The sequence below is a fragment of the Ursus arctos genome, unplaced genomic scaffold (genome assembly GCF_023065955.2).
Source record: "Ursus arctos isolate Adak ecotype North America unplaced genomic scaffold, UrsArc2.0 scaffold_6, whole genome shotgun sequence".
NCBI classification, from domain to species: Eukaryota; Metazoa; Chordata; class Mammalia; order Carnivora; family Ursidae; genus Ursus; species Ursus arctos.
Window position 1 is genome coordinate 30,675,238 of NW_026623078.1, and position 18,955 is coordinate 30,694,192.

The 18,955-nt window shown below is 44.3% G+C and overlaps 2 protein-coding genes across 7 annotated transcripts in view; one reads left to right on the top strand and one right to left on the bottom strand.

Moving 5' to 3' along the window:
- Nucleotides 1-8,552, bottom strand: part of JPH1 (junctophilin 1) — a 79,918-nt gene extending 71,366 nt beyond the window's left edge. For all 4 annotated transcript variants that reach the window (XM_026495868.4, XM_044382747.3, XM_044382748.3 and 1 more), the window contains exons 1-2: nt 7,928-8,552; nt 1,777-2,536 (exon numbers count right to left, since the gene is read on the bottom strand). In XM_026495868.4, the coding sequence (XP_026351653.2) occupies nt 1,777-2,536; nt 7,928-8,306 (1,139 nt within the window). In that variant the 5' untranslated portion in view covers nt 8,307-8,552. The remainder of the gene's footprint in view (nt 1-1,776; nt 2,537-7,927) is intronic.
- A 147-nt stretch (nt 8,553-8,699) lies between these two features.
- The window catches only part of GDAP1 (ganglioside induced differentiation associated protein 1), a 44,629-nt gene continuing 34,373 nt past the window's right edge, over nt 8,700-18,955 (top strand). For 2 of the 3 annotated variants that reach the window (XM_044382744.3, XM_044382745.3), the window contains exons 1-2: nt 8,716-8,929; nt 9,351-9,496. Coding sequence is in view for 1 of the 3 variants with exons in the window: in XM_044382742.3 (XP_044238677.1) it covers nt 9,494-9,496 (3 nt within the window). In the remaining 2 variants the exon portion in view is untranslated. Of the gene's footprint in view, nt 8,930-9,350; nt 9,497-18,955 lie in introns of all 3 variants that reach the window. The other variant, XM_044382742.3, reaches the window with a different exon arrangement.

The following is an 18,955-nucleotide window of genomic DNA, read 5'->3' on the forward strand; positions in this document are numbered from 1 at the left end:
AAAAGTCAATAATTAAAGCAAGTGTAAGAAAATCATTTGCTAGAGTGTCCTGCACAGGTGTACTTTCCATCTGCCGAGATCGAACCGCCTCTACCAGATCACTGGGTTGTAAGGTGAAAACAAAGGGAAGAATCCAAGAGTGCATTTAAAATTACAGGCCAGGGCATAACCAAAGGTACATCACTAGCTCTAAAAGTTAGCTGAGAGCCAGGGGACACAGTATGATTAGATGTGCCAAGTATCCCATCTATAAGTACACTGACAAGCAAGTAACGCAACGCTCAGTGATCTGGGAAAACTATGATCTAAGATAAAGGATGCTCAGCAGAGAAGAGAGGTGAGGCCCTTCCTGAAAGTCTGTGCTGATCAACAAAAAATATTAACTTTAAAACAGGATGAGTTTGGGATAAAGATGGAAACCCTGAAGACTTTTACTGTATATCTCAATATAATGCAAAAAATAAGACCAAGTAGTGCTTCAGGTACTAAGAAGTAAACAACTGCCATAAAATATATATATTTTTAATAGAAACTTCATAAGTCTGAAAGTATTCTGTTGAACCACACGAGACTGCCATTTTTTGAACATCAAAAGGTCCAAATATCAGTAGTTTCATATGGCTCAGCCAAAGCAAAGGAGGTTTCATTTATTCAATGCTAAGAATAAAAATCTGAAGACATGCTAATATTTTGTGGCTTTGAAAGAAGGCGTACTTCTATGAGAAAATATTACTGAAGCAGGAAAAGATATATGCCTCAGGTCATACAAAACTGTGGCCAGTCATTGGCCATGTAAATAAGCCTAAAAATAATATTTTCCATTTATAACCATCCTTTTTTGTCTACAATAAGACAATTCTATTCCCAATAGATTTCTCCATCCCTCTCACTGGATCCCTGAACCCAGCTATTAATGGTAAAACTTCAGGCACATAGTCCTTCTGTGCCCACATACACCCCACTTCTCAATCTATAATTCACCGCTTTCTCCTACTCACTCCATCCCCTCTCTACTGCTCTACTTTCTTGCAACTTTGGCACACTGACAGTCCCATCTGTCCATGTCAGGTTCCCCCCACCCCCTTCCTTTTAATATGCCAGTGATCTAATCACGCCTGCTTAGAATGTGGTGATTTGTATGAGCCTTAGTCCCTCTGCCATTCCCATATAGCTGAGCTCTGTTGGTTTTTTTTTTTTCTTTTGCAGTGATATATTTTTTAAAAATTATTATTTTTTTAATTTTGGGTAGTCAACGTACAGTGCAATATCGGTTTCTGGAGTAGAATTCAGTGATTCATCACTTACATACAACACCCAGGGCTCACCATAACAAGTGCCCTCCTTAACTTGGGTAGGAGCTCTGTTGTTTTAAAGAACGCATGCAAGATTTGGTCTCGTAACTTTCCATTTCTGCCATATCTAGATTTTTATGCCTTCTTAAACAACAACACCAACCAACCAAAAAACACCCCTGAAAGTAACTTTCTGGATTCCTGGAAATGCACAGGGTCTGAGCAACCTGACGTTAAGTATCAGGGAAATAATTCGTAACAGGAAGGGGATCTCAATGTGCCTTCAACATTTCGTGATGATGGTGTTTCCGAACAGTGCAGGTACATTTCTGACTCATTCCATTGCACTTCATCATTTTCTAACTTTGGTTCTGGCAGTTGTACAGGCTCTTTGGTGAGGTTACCAACAGAATGACAAACATAATATTTGATATCCCACTGTTTTGAAGGACCAGGCACAACCACCCACCCTGCACTGACATACCTTGAATTTGCTATTTCCACTTTGGTTCTTGCCATGGCAGCTGCCCTTTGCGCGCCTTCAATTGCTCTGTCCACCTTCTCCCTAGTTTTTGTATTTCTTATTGGTATGAGCTGCTTCCTTATTCCACGGACCAGAATATTATTTTTGTATTTTCCCTCTTCTTTGGAGCCGTCAGGAAACACGGTGCAGCCATACCCGTGCCTCTTGTTATTTGCCCACTCGCCTTCATACTTCATGCCGTTGGAGCGCTCGCTAATGCCGAAACCATTGCGCTTGTCGTTCTTCCACTCGCCCATGTAGGTTTCCGTGGTGGTGGCATCGACGTGGTCTTCCACGGGGCAAAAATCACAATCTACGTCGCCGAAGCTGATCGTGGAGTTGGCATCGCTAGAACTAATTCTGCTCATGGCCGCGTCGCTGCGGACTGAGCTGCGCTTACTGGAGATGGAAGACTTGGATTCGGACTTGCGAAGTTTCATGCTTCCGAGAAGGGAGCCCCTTCGGAAGAGGCCGCCCTTCTTCTTGCCCGCAAGCTCGGCGTCGGCATGGAAGTTGAGCACGAAGCCGCCGCGGGTGCCGGCGGGACTGTCGGCAGCGGCCGCGGCGTCGTGGAGCACGCTGCCGTTGCTCTGCTCGCTGCGCAGCGAGGCCATGGAGGTGCGCAGCGGCGAGCGGATCACCGTGGCCATGCCGTAGGGCACGCTCTGGCGCACGCCGTAGCCATGCCGCATGCCGCCGGCCCACTGGCCCTGGTAGGTACCTTCGAGAGACCGTGAGAAAGCACAGCGTGAGTCGCGGTCAGAAGGGACGCCATCTCGGCTGCAAGCACCCGGGTGCGCCCCGGGAGAGCCTGGCGCATAGAGCAGGCAGGCCCACGGTCAAATCCCACACATTTCCAAGTCAACTCTAAGCGCTACTTTTCATCCATTTATGAATTCCGCCCTGTAATTTTGTCTATGGCTTTAATGTAATTGCATAGCATTTTCCAATAGTCTGGTAACTTTTCATTTAAAATTTTATACGAGTGTTTCAGATGAAACCACTACTTTCTAATACAAAAAAAGTGATCATTAGAAAACAACTTTTCTTCTCTGACATTAACACAGCAAAATCCCCCAAAGGAAGGCAGTGTCACAGAAGATGAAATGAGTTCCATTTGTAAATTTTATTCTAATTTTACTCACTTAGCTGAAAACCTTTAAAAACCCTAGGTCTGTCACTATAACATTCCAACAGGCTCAAAGACTTAAAATTATTAGTGATCTGAATACTCGGGACATGGGTCATCAAATTATTTTACATTTTCTTTCATGTTCACCATTTTTTTAGGGTAGGGAAAACTGCTTAATATTTAGGCTTATTATTTAGATTTGGGAGAGATTTTTGGAGCTAAGAGTGATTTGACAAATTCGATATGTATCCTGAATATAGGGAACCAATTAAAAAAAATGGGCAAGATTTTGTACTTCCAGGTGAAACGTTCAAGATTTGTCCTGTACTACTTCCAAACTTCTGCTTTTTTCTCGCCATTCTCTTCAAGGATTTCCCCAGTTTCTGACACTACATAATGAAACACACTGTGGACTAGAAGCACTCTGAGGGCAGGAATTATCTCCTAAACAAGCAAAATCTCCAGTCTCATGGCTTATGTGCCCTGTGGTCTGTAGGTATCTGATGACTTTACAGTAAATAGCTATGGCAGCTCTAAAGAATATACTATTTACCCCTAGACAAACTGAGATAAGGCCAGAGTAAAACTTCCACTAAAAGTATAGAATTCATCTCAGAGCAAAGGTGTGTTTGACCACGTCCCTTAAACCTTTGTTGATACCAGATCACTTTTTCAATGAATATTATGCCTTTTTAGGAATAGGATAATCTCTAAAGCATTTGTGTTCGGTGAGTTTTTCTATCAAATAAATTAGCGAAATAACGTGGTGCAGCTTTTTAAATCACACGAAAAACTGAATACTAAAATTAGGGAACTTAGGAATAAAATAAAAATTAGGGAACTTAGAATTTTCTTTTCAAAATCAGGGCGATTTCCTGTAACTAAAGGCACATTTTAAATTATAGTATCCCCCCAAAAGAAGCTATGTGGAAATTGTAAGATGTAATTACTTCTGTATTATTCGTAGTAACTCACAATATCATAGAAAATTAATCATGATTACAGTCTTTTTTGACCTCTTTCAGTTTCTGATTATATGAACCTACCTTGCAGTCACTTTTCATTTCATTTTAGATTTCCATTTACTTTTTAATAACTTGAGCTATGTATGCTAGTGGTTTTATATCAGTGTATTAATATGGGCTGATTATTTCACTGCATTTAAAACGAGCTATGTATGCTAGTGGTTTTATATCATTGTATTAATATGGGCTGATTATTTCACTGCATTTAAAACTGTAATGGCTCCAAAGTCAAAAGTTTTGACAAATCTCAAAGACTACCTTCTCTTTCTGTTTAGTCTATTTATGTCATATAAACAGAGAACAGCAGGACAACAATGAAATTCTAAGTAGGTCTGGTACTATGAATGTCCTATTCCGGGTAAATGTGAAAGTCTTAACCCGACATTTATCAACTCGTGAGGAGGTAGATGGGCTACAGCTTTCTCAGAAGGATTAAACCCCAAAGGATAAGATAGTCACATAGAACATTCCAGGTTAAGAAGGTTCCTACTGAATATTAGCCATTTCCAAATACCACCACCTTAACAGGGAAGGGAATTATTAGGAAATTTCAACTTTGACTCTCCCTCTGCCTATATAGATAAAATATAAGTTCTACGATAAAAATTCTACAGCCTGACTTATAGGTACTAAAACAACCTTGTTTTAATTTAAAATATTTTGTTTCAACAAATGATGCTATAATCATCTCCTACCTTTCTACATAACGACAATTTTGCAAGAACAGTTTCCAAAGGTGCTATTTGATATGTTTTATACTTTGAAAATGCAACCACACCATCTTAGTAAATGTTTAATACTGAGGGAAAATTAACAAGTAGTTTCCTTTAACTGGTATGTCCAAAAGTAAGATGAGTATTTAGAATTTCCAAATAAGTATCGCTTGAAAATCCAAGCAGTTTAAGGCAACAGCAGTAATTAGAAAGTTTAGGTTTCTGCTTAACTGTCAAACAGGGAAGGAGGGGCAACTAACTGCATTGGCCATGTTCCTATCCTATTTTGTTAAATCACAAAAGAAGACTTCTTCCACGGAATTGCTAAAAACCAATTTATAGTCAAACTGTTAGTAGTTCATCTGAAATTTAAAATAGGTTTAGTCAATGAACTTAGAAATAAAAAGGGCTGCTTTTTTAAATGAAGCCAGTGGGTTCCCTGCTGTCCAAATCGAGTTCTAATTAGTTCCTCCCCATTCCTCAAATAAAGATGCATATTTCACAAGTGTAAAAATTATTTTTACAGGTTTTGTTTTAAATTATGTTCTATGATTTTTTCGTCTGGGAGCTGGTTTTCTAGATATAGCCATTTTAAGTACATAATCTTGTAGTGGAAAGCATCCGGTTCAGAATGAGTTCCAGTCAAATGTAGACAGTGCTATGCCAAACTTATATTCATGTGCTATGAATGGGTATATGTAAGTATGCACATAGTTAATAAAGCAATGTGTCTTCCTAGATATTTTCAATAGTTTTATGACTGGCGGAAAAAAAATGAGGTATAGCAGATCAGAATTTATGCAAAAAATTCTGGGCACCTAGATTTGGATTTCATTAGTATGGTACGAATTTATTCTTAATATTCAGGCAGTTTTGGCAACACTTCATACACTTTCACTAATAAAATAAGTCAGTGATACTCTCCGTATGGAATTAATACTTCCTTCACCTTCTAGTTTAATGTTGTCACAAAATACATGGAATCAGATTTTCCCTAAGTTTGACAAAGGGTGCACAGGGATGGACAGGTGGTAGTGCAGAGACAAAAATAAACTGATTCTTAAGAATAGGGAAGGTGAGATTTCTTATTTTGGCCAAACTTTTGTATAAAGTAAGTTACACTTCTACTTAGACCCCACTTTATGATTAGGGACTTTCTAATTAAATGAAGTGACGTATGAAAGAAAGCAGAAAATCAACTAGCACAGAGTAGACATTCAAAGTGATTTTTAAGGTTTTTTTTTTCCCCTTCCTAATTGGTAGCATATTTGTGATTTTTTGTTGTTTTTGTTTTTGTTTTTGTTTTTTGGTAGAAAAGGAAAACCACAGTCCTACAATGATGTCAAATTTTAAGGGTTTAAGAAATGTTTTGAAGTTAGTTTTAAATCAGAAGGCAGATTATCCAGAGTCATCCTGGTCACTTATTTGACCTTCTACAACACATACATAGAGGATCTTTATTGTGTCGTGTGTGTGTGTGTGTGTGTGTGTGTGTATTTGCGAAGTATAAGGAATCCTCTAAACCAAGAGATTTTGTTTAATGAGTAGTAACTTTAAAAGAAGACTTCTTTTATTTATTACTTACTTAAGACTAATTTATTTTTAACCTTCCCAAACTGAAGAGAACTATCCTTGGCCTTCTTAAGAGGTTATAAAATAACGTGCACATTTTAAAAACTGAATTTTGCATTCTACTTTTGAGCATGGAATTTAGTTATATTACAGACCTAAGGCCTCCGATAAAATCCAATCACAAGCTAACATATTTATAGGGCTGTCAACCAAGGCACTATATGCCCATTCAGAACATTTAAGGGCCCTCATTAACTACTGTGAAACTCAAGACTCCCGGAGCCCATATAAAAGTGTTAGAGAAAGTTTTCCCCCCCTTTTAATCCATGAGAACCATATCTTATATTTGTACCGTAGGACGAAGAGATGTCCTTTTTATCATATTGTACCATTGAATCCTACATTTTGCATTTGAAATACAGCCCAAGTGTTCTGAGTAAGTGAACTGTACAAATTGTATAAGCTTTTATGCAGTGGGCTGGAGAAACTTTTAATTGGATCCTTTTAATTCCCTTCAACTCTGAGCTGTGTAAAGACAAAAGTTGACACTGCCTCCCCTAACCTTTTTCAATTAACTATGATTATGTTTATCATCAGAAAATGTATTTTGCCAAAGCATAAGCCATTCATCCTTCTCAGCTTATTACACCAGTAAATTCATCAGATTTTGACACCTGTTTCAGTAATGGGTATTCTTCCTAATTTAAAAAAAAAAAGAACTCAGCCCTATTATATACACATTTGACAAAACTGTTAAATATTAAAATCAGATGAATTTTGTTCATAGCTAGCATCCTGAGGTCATACAACCTTAGTGCAGTTTGGTGATTCCATATTGCCATTCTCTGGAGTAAAGTGACTACTAAACTAGCAACTGTAGGAATGGATCTTTCGGATATAGTTCTTAAAACGTAAACTTCTTTGTTCATTTCTAAGACATTTTCCTGGTAACTTGCCCAAAGATCTCCAGGTCAACAATGGCTACCATTCTTTTGATGGAAAACCACTACTTCAAGAAACCCAATGAAAACCGGGAAGGGAAACCCACACCCTCTGAGCCCCACCTGCATCAGGTGGCCTCTCCACTCCCATAGCTAGGATGTTTCCAAATGCACTCCAAATAAGGTACAATTCCCCTACATCCTAGTTATGGGGTTTTGGCTTCTATCTTTAGGCTACTAGAGGACCAGAAGCGAAATACGACTCCACGTGAAACCAATCCGGGGAGCGGTCAGTACCGACCGCCAGCCTCACAAGCCCAGGGCGTTCGCTCTAACTCCACGGGAGTGGCGTTTTCAAACCGGACCGGGAGAGGGAGGGATCAGGAACGTAATGTGACGGGCTCAAGTGACAGCGTCCTCTCTCCTGCCCAACCCACCCGGGCGTCGCTCCCTCCTGGTGGCAGTGCAGTGCTGGCGCCCGCCAGGTATATTCACGCCTTGCTCCCCCGGGTGTGGACACACTGCCCGTTCCAAGAACCGGGTCAAATCAACCCCCCGCGCACTAGTCGCGTCTCAACGCTGGCGCGGGAGAAGGGTGGGAGGCTTCCCCAGGTGTTTTGGCGGGTTTCCGGACACGTGCGCCTCTCGTCCTCCCCGCTTCCCCGCAGCCTGGGCAAAGCCCACCGCACCAGCTCACGGAACAGCCGAGCCGCCTGCGACGCTGCTCACCTCCGTCCCCGTAGGTCTCCACGCCGTACCCGTCCTGCAGCCCGTTACTCCAGGTACCCTCGTAGCGAGCGGGGGTGCACAGGCTCTGCCGGACCCCGTAGCGCCCCTTGAAACCATGTGACCACTCCCCCCGGTACATCCACTTGCCCTTCGTCTCCACCCCCAGCCCGTGCCGCTTGCCCTGCGCCCAGTAGCCCTGGTAGGTGTTGCCGCTGGGCCAGGTGTAGCCTCCAGCCACCTCGAAGCCGTGCGACCAGGAGCCCGAGTACTCGCCCTGGCCCTTGGGCCCCGTGCAGATGCCATGCCCGTGCGCCTTGCCCTCCTCCCAGCCGCCGCAGTAGGTGCCGCCATCGTCGAAGTCGAACCTTCCGCCCGTCATTCGGGGGGCAGCCCCGGCGCGCTCCCCGCGGGGGCACGGACGCGGGCAGAGCTGGGCACGGCAGGGTGTAGCTCGGGGATGGGGGCCCGGCGGGCGAGCTCACGACAGCGCCCCGGGCAGCTCGCGCCGCCGCTCGGCTCCAGTCCGACGCCGCCCCCGTCCTCCCCTCTTCTTTCGCCGCCGCCACTGCCGCCTTCCTCCTTCTCCTCCTCCTCCGCGGCCGCCGCCTTCCCCGCCGCCGCCCGGGCCAGCGCCGCGCGCGAGAGGACAGCACAGGCTCCGGAGCGGACCTTCAGCTGCTCCCGCCCGCCCACGTGAGCCGGGCACCGCCCCGCGCCCGCCCCTCGTCCCCTCCCCGGGCGCCGAGGCCCGGCCCCGCGGCGCTCGGGCCCCACCCGGCCCTGCCCCCAGCCCCGGGAGCCAACGCTTCCCCGGCGGGCGCGGGGAGCGGTTGGCGCGCGTCTGTTCGCGCAGTGGGATGCCGGTGGGAGGGCAAGTGTACCCAGGGACGAGCGAGAATCCCTGCGGGTAGACGAAGGCGCGGCTGCATGTGTGGGGGCAGCTCGCGGGCGGCGGAGCCTCCTGTGTTTGTGTTTGGGGTTTATCAAAGTGGTAAAGCGCCTGTAAGTGCGACCACGTGTGTTGAGGGAAAACTCCTGTATACGTGTTTGTCTGCATGGGGTTTGTACTTGCATTTTTTTGGGCATTCCAACTTGTGTACTGTTGCATTTGTCATGCTCAGCTGTCATCATGAATTAACATCTCCTAGATATATGTATGCATGTGATATAAATCTCTGGCAGCCTAGATATAATTGTGCAGAATGTTCTTTTACACCTACCCATTTCTAAGCACATGTGTTTGCATTTATTTAATGAAGATACAGGGGGAGAGCAATGTAATTTGAAAAAGCACAGACTAAATTGGTTAGCTTTTTATTTGTAATAACGAAGAGTATGTTTTAATCTGTCTTTGCAGGGGTAAATGCAATTTCCTTTCACATCAGAGCCCCTAATGCCTCATTTGTTCTTCTGACAACCTTAGAAATTCTTCAGCCAGGAGCTCCGTACCCAACAGGCAGACGGCTCAGTCTGTGGATATTGTATAAATGTCTGGAATGTACACCTGGTACCTCTCCACTGGTATCCACAGTTTAACAAAGTAAATAGAAGATCTCAAGGAGGAATATGGTAAGTAAAACACTGCTCTGAACTTACAAAAAGTCTGTGACCTAAAAAACTGGGGACAGGTGTCAGCTGATCTACTTTCCAGCTACAACACTGTTTTGTTGAGTTCACTTTAGGCAACTCTTAAACTTGCAAACCTCTATTTCACCATCTGCCAAATGGGAATGACAAGATTTGTTTTTCTCTCCCTATGTGAGATATTAACTTGAGTATGTTGTGGTACAGTGCAAAGCCAAGAATTATAGATTTGGTAATAGGCAAGTTGAATCAGTATTGCCTGTGGTGAAAGCAGCCATTGGTCTCAACCTGACCACCAAAATACTTGCGGGAGACCTTTCTGTGGTTCATAGCCTGGGGTCTGAGGTTGGCTTCCCTGAGGACACTGCTTTGCAGGGTATTCACGCTATTCCTTAGGCTGAGAGGCTTTGGATGACTGGGGGAGCACCAGAGGCTGCCAGAGTTTCTCTCAGTAGGTATTTGATAATCAGATAAAAATGATCTGAAGTCAGGATAAGGAGCAGGGGAAAAACAGACTAAACTGTGCAGAAAAATGAACGGAAATTGACCTTGATTGGCTCTATCTCAGCACTGGAGCTGGCCTTTCCTGCTTATCTGGCTGAAATACTGGAAAAAAAAAAAACCTCAGTTTACACAGGACCAAATCACCAAAGAGAATTAGAAACTCTCATCCATGGCACTGCCTGCAGAGTGGCCAGGAATAGTGCTTACCCTAGTGGCCTGAAATAATTTCGCATCTTGCTCAGCATCTTGTCCTGGACTAGGGATTGATTTAGGCCACTGGGAAAATGAGGGCCCAGGTCTTTGCTGCTGAACCATAATTCCATTTCTCTATTATGAGATACACCAGGATCAGGAGCTCACATAGATGGACACATTGCCATCTCTTTTGGGGTTCTATCTGATATGAAAAACAGTGTGGTTGCTCCAACCAACATATTTTTCCTCTTTATAAACTGGCTTTTTTCATGAAGTCACCTTTGTCTTTTCCCTTTTTCTTTCTTCTTTTTTTTTAAATCTACACCCATATGTGTTAGGATCCATATATGAATATTTCAGGGCTAAGTTTTTGTTTGCAAGCACGATGGAAACTTTTTTTTTTTTTCCCTAATGAGCTCTTATGCAGATGATGGATTTTCTGAAATAAACTAGCACAGAGCAAGTTTCTGGCTTCTGTGGTGGATGTCTAGTCCATCTGTGGTGGGTGGACAAAGGATGATGATGCACATATATTTGGAGAGAAGATGGAGATTTGGGGAACCAAGAAGATAGGGCCATTTATCGCTTAATCTATTTCTTGTTATCCCTAATAGATGTCTTCCTCGGAAGGCATCTTCATTAAAAGAAGAAAGATATCTGATACACCAAATACCTGATACAAAATTTCAAATAATCGTAATCCTAACCTGAGTCTGCCATTGGCTCTCTTCATGGAAGGATATTAGTTTTGAATTTTTGGTAGCTTCTAGAACTTTTGGCAAAGTAACTATACTAACCCATGCTTCCATTTACCTGCTGCAATCACAATGGAATGTTTCCCCAATCACCCTGATGGGTTCATTTGTGTAAGTGTTCAGGTTCAATAGCAATGGTGGGAGAAGAGGGAAACAGAACTAGGAGGAGGAAGGAGGTGCTGAGGATGATGGCAGAGCAGATAGTAGGCAGTGGAATAATGTTGCAATTCACTAGTCAGGGTTAGTCATGTCCTTATTTTCCCTCTCACTCTGAACCTTTGCCCTGGATAAGGGGGAGTTGAATTTAGCTTTAAGGAGGGATTAGTAAGAAGAGAATGTGAATGTTGGTTTGACAGGTGGGGTGGGGGAGGCCATTGAAGCCCAGGGGCTGACAACCACTGAACAGTTTCTTTTTCCCCATGCTCAAAACTCAGGTCTTCTAGGCTTCCGTTCTCCAAAATTTTGTAACAAAATGTAAGCCATTTTGAGTGTGAATGTCTAGTAACAACCTTTTGGTGAGGATGTTTTGTTTAGAATTTAGTTTTTTCTAATGAAGGTGTGTTTAAAAATGTAGTGGTGACTTCATTTTATTTACATATTAGAATTATTGAAATTCTTGATAAAAATTTACAAATGACAACAGCTAATCTGTAGGTGTTTATTGTCTACCGTGTGTTTGTTGCTTCAAGGTGTGTAAAAAAAGCACATACAATTAAAATTACTGGATTAAGTAAATCAAAATGATTATTACCAGCACATTTATAATAAAGCATTCGTAATGAGTTAAGAAATCCATCCACAACAAATACAAAAGAAATATGGTTATAAGCTTTGCAGAATACTTGATGTCAAAAGAGAAAGAAAATTCTAAAATTAATGGTCTTCACAACTTAGAAGGCAATTACTGAGTGCTGGATTCAGTGCTCAGTTCTTTACATGCATTAATGCATTTAAATCTCATATAATCCATGGGATTAATACTAGTATTATAACCTTTTTACAAAGAAGAAAATCAGGTTTAAGACATTTCTGTGCCCAGATCATTCCAGGTAGAAATGGTCTGGCTGGGATTCAAACCAGGTCTGTCTGACTCTAGAGGTGGTTCTCTTTATTACTGTCCTTTATTGGATGGAGCAAGGATGAGAGCTTTCAAGTGGGGGAAGGAAGCAGGCTGGGTGGAGACCAGGCAGGGCTGGTGAAGGTGACTTTGATTTCTTATTTTTTAGAGTAGCTGGCCAGAAGAATGGTGATGCTACTGTCTAGGATTAAAGAAATGGAGAAAGAAATTAGAGAGATGGGAAGATAGGTTCACTAAGGAGAAGTGCAATCTATCCCAGAGGTGGTGTTCAGAAGGCGGTTGGGTAATGCTGGTCAAAAACTAGAAATACATTAGACAATAAGTAAACAATCCTTAATTCTCTCCTCTCTCTGGCAGCTGTTCAGTAGTGCCTCTCTTGGAGACTTGCATGGTGCACTTATTCTGCCTGTGGTCCACTCTTGTCTCCGTCTTCTCTAGGTCACTCCCTGATGTGCATCCAGGACTGGCAGCTTATGCCCTCTCTGCCCCACACGCTGTCCCCTGTCATTGTTCTGAGCGGGTTCATCCTGCCTCACAGTCCATTGTCTTGCCCAGTGCCCTGACCTTTATCTTAAGTCCTCAGACGCAGCCTGGACCTTACTTGGACCAAGATGTAGGCCAACTCTGAAAACTGAAAGTATACAATCCTACTCTTTGACAACACTCTGGTCTTTCTCACTCACTGAACAAGCCATTGACTTGCCAAAGTCTCTACTCCTTTGATGTGCTGTGCGTGGTCCTAGCCCTTCCCTGCCTGAAGTCCCCATCACACGTGCTTCCCATGGTAACCTCCTGGTGCCTGCCCATTCCCCAGTCTCATCCACTGCTCCTAGGAAGCCCCTTCTGGAGGCAATCACGTCATGTACCAGTTGCCATTGCAAACCCTGGGGGCAAGCCTCAGGTCAATCCCTCCACACACAGCACATCTCTTCCCAGGCAACTTCCAGATGCTTGATACCTGAGCCCGGCTCGGCTCCGGCTCTTTCCTACTGAGCAGAGGACTTGTCTTCTCCCTCAGGAGGAGGAGAGCTAACTTGGGAACATCTTCCCTCTTTTTTCCTCTCTCCGAAACTTTTCATTGGTTCTCATTTTCTTCCTTTCCCTACCCATCCATCCCAGAGGAAAAGATATCCTTTTTCCTCTCCTTGTTCTGAGTCAATTCCTTCTCTCATTTGAATGTGCTGTAATTTCTTTTCTTCCATCCAACAGCCTTGCTCCTGTGTCCTCTACATAAAAACAGTCCTACTTTCCTGGTGCTGCTTTCACCTCAAGTCCTCTGTGTTTGTTCTCAAAACCGCTGACCTTCTTGAAAGTGTATCTTATTCATAGAACCTCTATATTCAAGCATCGTACATGTTCATATGTCCTATACATTCACACATCCCACCTCTCATTCTCATGCCTCTCGATTTGGGTTCTGTCCTCACTAGTCTGGTGAAGCTTATCTAGCCAGGAGGGACCTCCTAGCTGACAGATATAATGGCATCTCTTCAGTTTCTTTCTTTTTTTTTTTTTAAGGTAGTGTTTTAAAGATTTTATTTATTTATTTGTCAGAGAGAGGGAGAGAGAGAGAACAAGCAGGGGGAGCGCGAGAGGGAAGCAGGCTCCCCCCCTGAGCAGGGAGCCTGATGCAGGATTTGATCCCAGGACCCTGGGACACTTAATGGACTGAGCCACCCAGGCGCCCCACCTCTTCAGTTTCTATCCTGCTAGTGGCACCTGTGAATTCGAAACTTGTGAGCACTTCTCTCCTTCAGCGTCTAAAAAACCTGTCTCTTTCACCTCTGCTCATTCTCTTGCTCTCCCGCCACTTCAGCTGTCTTATTCCCCGTGTGTTCTTCTTATTATCCCTTTCCAGTCTCCTTAATTTTAGGCTGGCTTTTGTGTTCTAAGCATTAGCTTCTTGGTACCAGGATTTTGTATAATTGCTGGATATTTGTTGGCTTATTTTACACAACTAGACAATCCTGCCCTAGGGGCTAAGAGTCTAATTTAGAAATAGTCTAATTCAGATATAAAAACACCAGCTGAGCCTTTTTTAAGTCTCAAGGGCAGTGCTTTGGTTTCTTCCCATGCCTTGTCCCTTGTGGCTCTCTGCCTGCTCTTCCTAATGGGCAGAGATCCACGTGGACTTAGCATACGTGTCCAATGATGAGGCTCACAGAGGGTTTCAGGAAAGTTCTCACAATGACAAAGATAAAAACAGATTAAAGGGAGACTTAAAAGGGGCAGTAAGCTTGAAGACACAGAGTGGATTGCAGGTCTGTCCCGAAGCCCCAGTCACTGAAGCAAAACATGAAGTGTATGTGTGTGCATGTCTGTGTGCACATGTGTGTGTCTATGCACATGTCTATATGATTCCTGGATTAGGGTTGGAGACACAGAGAAGTGTAAGGCTTGGACCTTGCTCCTAAGGATATAAAGTATCTATAAAGAGACAGGAGGTGAAAAAAGAAAAATAATAAAGGGACAGGGGAGGCAGCTATAAGCAGCGAATAAATGCCAAGTGTCCTAGGAGCTCAGAGGACCGAGGGATTGTGTGGGCCACGATAGTTCGTAGGAATCACAGGTGTATTGTTTAGCTTTGTGGGTAAAGTAGAAGGGCTGTACTTCCAGACATCGACACAGGATGACCTTTTTGCATGAAGAGCCACCTTACGGAAGGAGGGAATGAAGGGACCCCATGCCTGTGATTGTGAGAAAGAAGACCTCCTGGGACCTGCAGACACAGGATGATGGGTGTGTCTCTCTTGTGCTGCGTCAGAAGTCAGAGTGCTTCATTCTGAAAATGGGAAGATACTGAGGCATCTCAGCATTGGAAATAGCACGAATTGGGGTTGGCAAAGGAGTATAAAAGCATATTTGGAAGTGTTGGTTTTTTTGTAAAGTTTTTGTTTAAATTTTATTTAAATTCCTATTAATATACAGTGTTATGGCACTTTGTAGAGCTTACGGAGAAGTAGGAACACCCCATGGGGCGGCCATGCAGGGCACAGCTCCAATCCCCCTTAGAGAGACCCTGCAGTGAGGAGGGTACTCGGCAGTCAGCCTCCGGCTCCCGCAACTTCAGATCTGCTGTGGTGTTCACATCAAGGCCACATTCTGCACTAGACACCCCCTCCAAGGTAAAAGGCAAACTGCTGTATCCCATGGCCTCTAATACAGAAAAGGTAGCCCTGTTGGGTCCTGGAAGCAACACAGATCACACTTAGAAACTGCTGCAGCCTGTATGGTAAGTGCCATGGCTGGGAGCTACCAGCTTTGAGAGGACTCAGAGCAGGAAAGAGTTCTGCAGGAGGCTCAGGCTGTGCTGCAAACAGCCCTGCCTCTTGGGCCATCCGATCGGGCAGATCCCTTCGTGTGGTGTTTGGTGTCAGTGGTGCGAAAAGATGCAATAGGGAGATCACGGCAAGCCCTGGTGGAAGAATCACAATGCAGGTCTATGGGGGATCCGAAGCAAGGCTATATATCGTCTGCAAAAGAGAACTGTCTCTCTTTAAGAAACAGTTCCTGGTAAGTTGCTTGACCTTGGTAGAAAAGGAATGTTTTACCATAGGACACCAAGTGACCAGTCATCTTGAATTTCCCATTATAAGCTGGGTCTTGTTGAACCTGCCAAGACAAATTCAGAAGGACCCAAAACAGTCTGCTATAGGTTGGACACAGTATAACCAGAATCACGCTGAGTGGGAGCAGAGGGCATGATAAGCTACCAGAACAGGTTGTCCAGCCCCCATGTCCCCTCGTGTTACACTAAGCACCCCTTCTTTGGCTCTCACCTGTGGAAGATTAAGGTTCCATACAACCAGCTGAAAGAGGAAGAGAAGCCTGCACTCGGTTTATAGAAGGAAAGGCTCACTATATGGATGCAGCTGAAAATGAATGGAGACTGCACTCAGGAGTGGTCTTGAAAGTCTCTAGAGAGGGAAAATCTTCTTAAGGGGCAGGGGTGTGAGTGGTAAACCTGGTCATCTGTTTCGTATGGAAGGAAAAGTGGCATGAGGTGGAAATGTATGTAGATTTCCAGGTAATGGCCAACAACCTGGCCATCTAGTCAGAGGCCTGGAAGGAAGAGGACTGGAAGATTGCAGACGTGGAGCTCTAGGGTAGAGACATGGGATTGGGCATAACATGTGAAGAGGGGTTGCATGGCATCGCCTTCCGTGGGGGATACACTGAAAAGCCAAGCAGACAAAAGGACTCAGGCAGTTGATGTCAGCCATCCTTCCTTGCCAACCATCCTAGATCTGGACCGAGGGCCATGTGAACTTAGTGGCCTCCATGGCAGAGATGGAGCTTATGCATGAGTGCAACAGGAAGGACTCACACTTATCAAGGCCAGTTTAGCAAATGCTGCCTCTGAATGTCCAACCTGCCGGCAACAGAGACTAGTCCTTGAGCATACCCATCATCCACTTAGTGACTATATATTGGGCCCCTTCCAGCCTGGAACAACCGGTGGTTTATCCTTTCTAGGAATAGACACCTGTTCTGGGTATGGGGTTTACCTATTCTGCCCACAGAACCTCAGCCAGTATCACCACTATCCAGGGGCTTACAGGATACCTAATGCACAGCCTGGAATTTCACATAACATCACGAATGATCAGGAGACCTACTTCAGAATGAATGAGGTCCTAAAGTGAGCCCTGACCATAGGATGCATTGGTCTTACTACATGCTGCATTTCATATTACATACTGCATGCCTCTCTTATCTGTGAGGAGCCAGCCTCACAGAATGATGGAATGGTCTCCTAAAGACACAGCTGAAGTTCCAGTTTGCTGGTAATAATCTGCAAAGATGGAGTAGTGTCCTTCAGGATGCAGTATACTCGCTAAATCAGCCTCTATGTAGCAGTGTATGCTCAGTGGGTTGAACCCATAGGCCCGGGAACTAAGAGGTGGAAGCAAGAGTACCTCACACAACATCATATCCAAACGACCTATTCAGGGTCTTTGTTTTTCCTTCCCATGTAACTCTGGGCTCCGCAGGGTCTCCAGTGGGGAAGTACTTTTGTAAGACGACAAAATGAAAGTCCTATTGAACTGCAAATTCTGAGCAGGAGGAAGCTTTTATACAATGGGGACAGAAGGGAGTATGTGTAGAACACAGGTGGTCCATTGGGTACTTCCCAATACTCCACTGATCCCTTGTAACCATGGGTGCACACATTCAGCAACCCTAGTCTGAGAAGGGCATGATTTACCAAGGTTCGGACCCTCCAGGAATGAAGGTTTGGGTCACAGCACCAGGGAAGCCACCAAAACCTGCTGCTGTGGTAGCTCAGGGTAAGGGGCATTCAGAATGGTGAGAGGAAGAGGGAGAAGATAACCATCCACAGCCCCAAGACCTACTACAGTGACGGGGCTCCAATTTGTCCCATTGACTTCCCTTTCCTAAGCTTTCCCTTAAGAAGAGAGCTCCCCAAATGTGTGTGGAGAAGATGACTTTTGCAATGCAAGGAGAGATGGTAGTAGCCATGGTTGTGTATTGCTCAGACCTTGCTCCAAGAGGACTTGCTGCAAGGAGGGAGATTGGTCAGCAGCCTCGAGCTGCTGCATCTTTGGGTCCTGGCGGCATTCATGCTGCGGCCATGCTCCACCTAGACTGTCGCTAGCCAATAACTGAGAACAGTAGGATTACTAGAGCCAGACCTTCCTTCTCAACACAGCCTCTGCCAGGCTGACATTTCCTGTGCTCCCTATCGACGGCTGAAACTTTGCAGGGTACACTGCAGTCTGAGGCTCCTCTATCCATGCCTCCTTCATTCCCTCTTTCCTTTCAGGGGTTTCAGACCTGCATCGTGACCAAAAGGCTTTCCCCACCGACTCCTGCTTCCTCTGGCCTCTATCCTTCATGTGTGTTTCCCCAGTAATTCTCTAGTATGTCTAGTTCTGTCCTGGCATCTGCATCACTGCCCTGCACTGATAGGTGAACTGATCACCGCAGTGATCTTTTAAAAATGAACACACAAACATACACATGCACACACACATACCTGTAATAAGTACAGGTGGGACTTGGTCAAAGAAAGATGAAGGTCTGACTCCGAACTTAATAAAATTGAATTGAAATTCAGATGTCCTGGTCTTTGAAAAAGAATGAGGAAGTTCTCTATGAACTGATATGGAAAAATCCCCAAGATCTATCAGCTGGAAAAAAGAAAAGTATAGAATACTGTATGTAACATGCTGTGTTTTTCTTTATTTGTATGTGTGTGAAACCTGTAAAGATACAGAGAAACATAAAGGGGGGCGCCTGGGTGGCGCAGTCGTTAAGAGTCTGCCTTCGGCTCAGGGCGTGATCCCGGCGTTATGGGATCGAGCCCCACATCAGGCTCCTCTGCTGTGAGCCTGCTTCTTCCTCTCCCTCTCCCCCTGCTTGTGTTCCCTCTCTCGCTGGCTGTCTCTCTGTCACATAAATAAATAAAATCTTTAGGAAAAAAAATAAAAATAAAAAATAAAGGGAGGGGATGGCAATGCTCCCTGAAGAGCATTTTGATTTGCTTTTATTTTGAACTTGAGATCGTACTACCTATTGATTAAATCGTAATCAGTCTTCACATCTTAGCATGTTATTTTAAAAATCAGTACTTTATGTGTGATTGAATAGAATCACATATTCCAGTTGGCATATGACGCAGTAATGTGTACAGTTCTGAGTGGATCTAATGAATTTTATGACCCTCAGAAACAGTGTCTCAGATGGAAAAAGACTGTCTGGGTAATCCAGATGGCATGAGTGATTTCTGACTCACCAACCGATTGAATAATTCATAGACTGTCTGCCTGACTGTGGCAGAGTGGACATTTAGAAACCTCCAGCTGTATACTGGTGTGTCAGTCCTGCTGTGTTTGCTGCTCTGAAAAGTTTGCCACTCCTAGAAAGAGGTATGCCCCCCCATTTTCT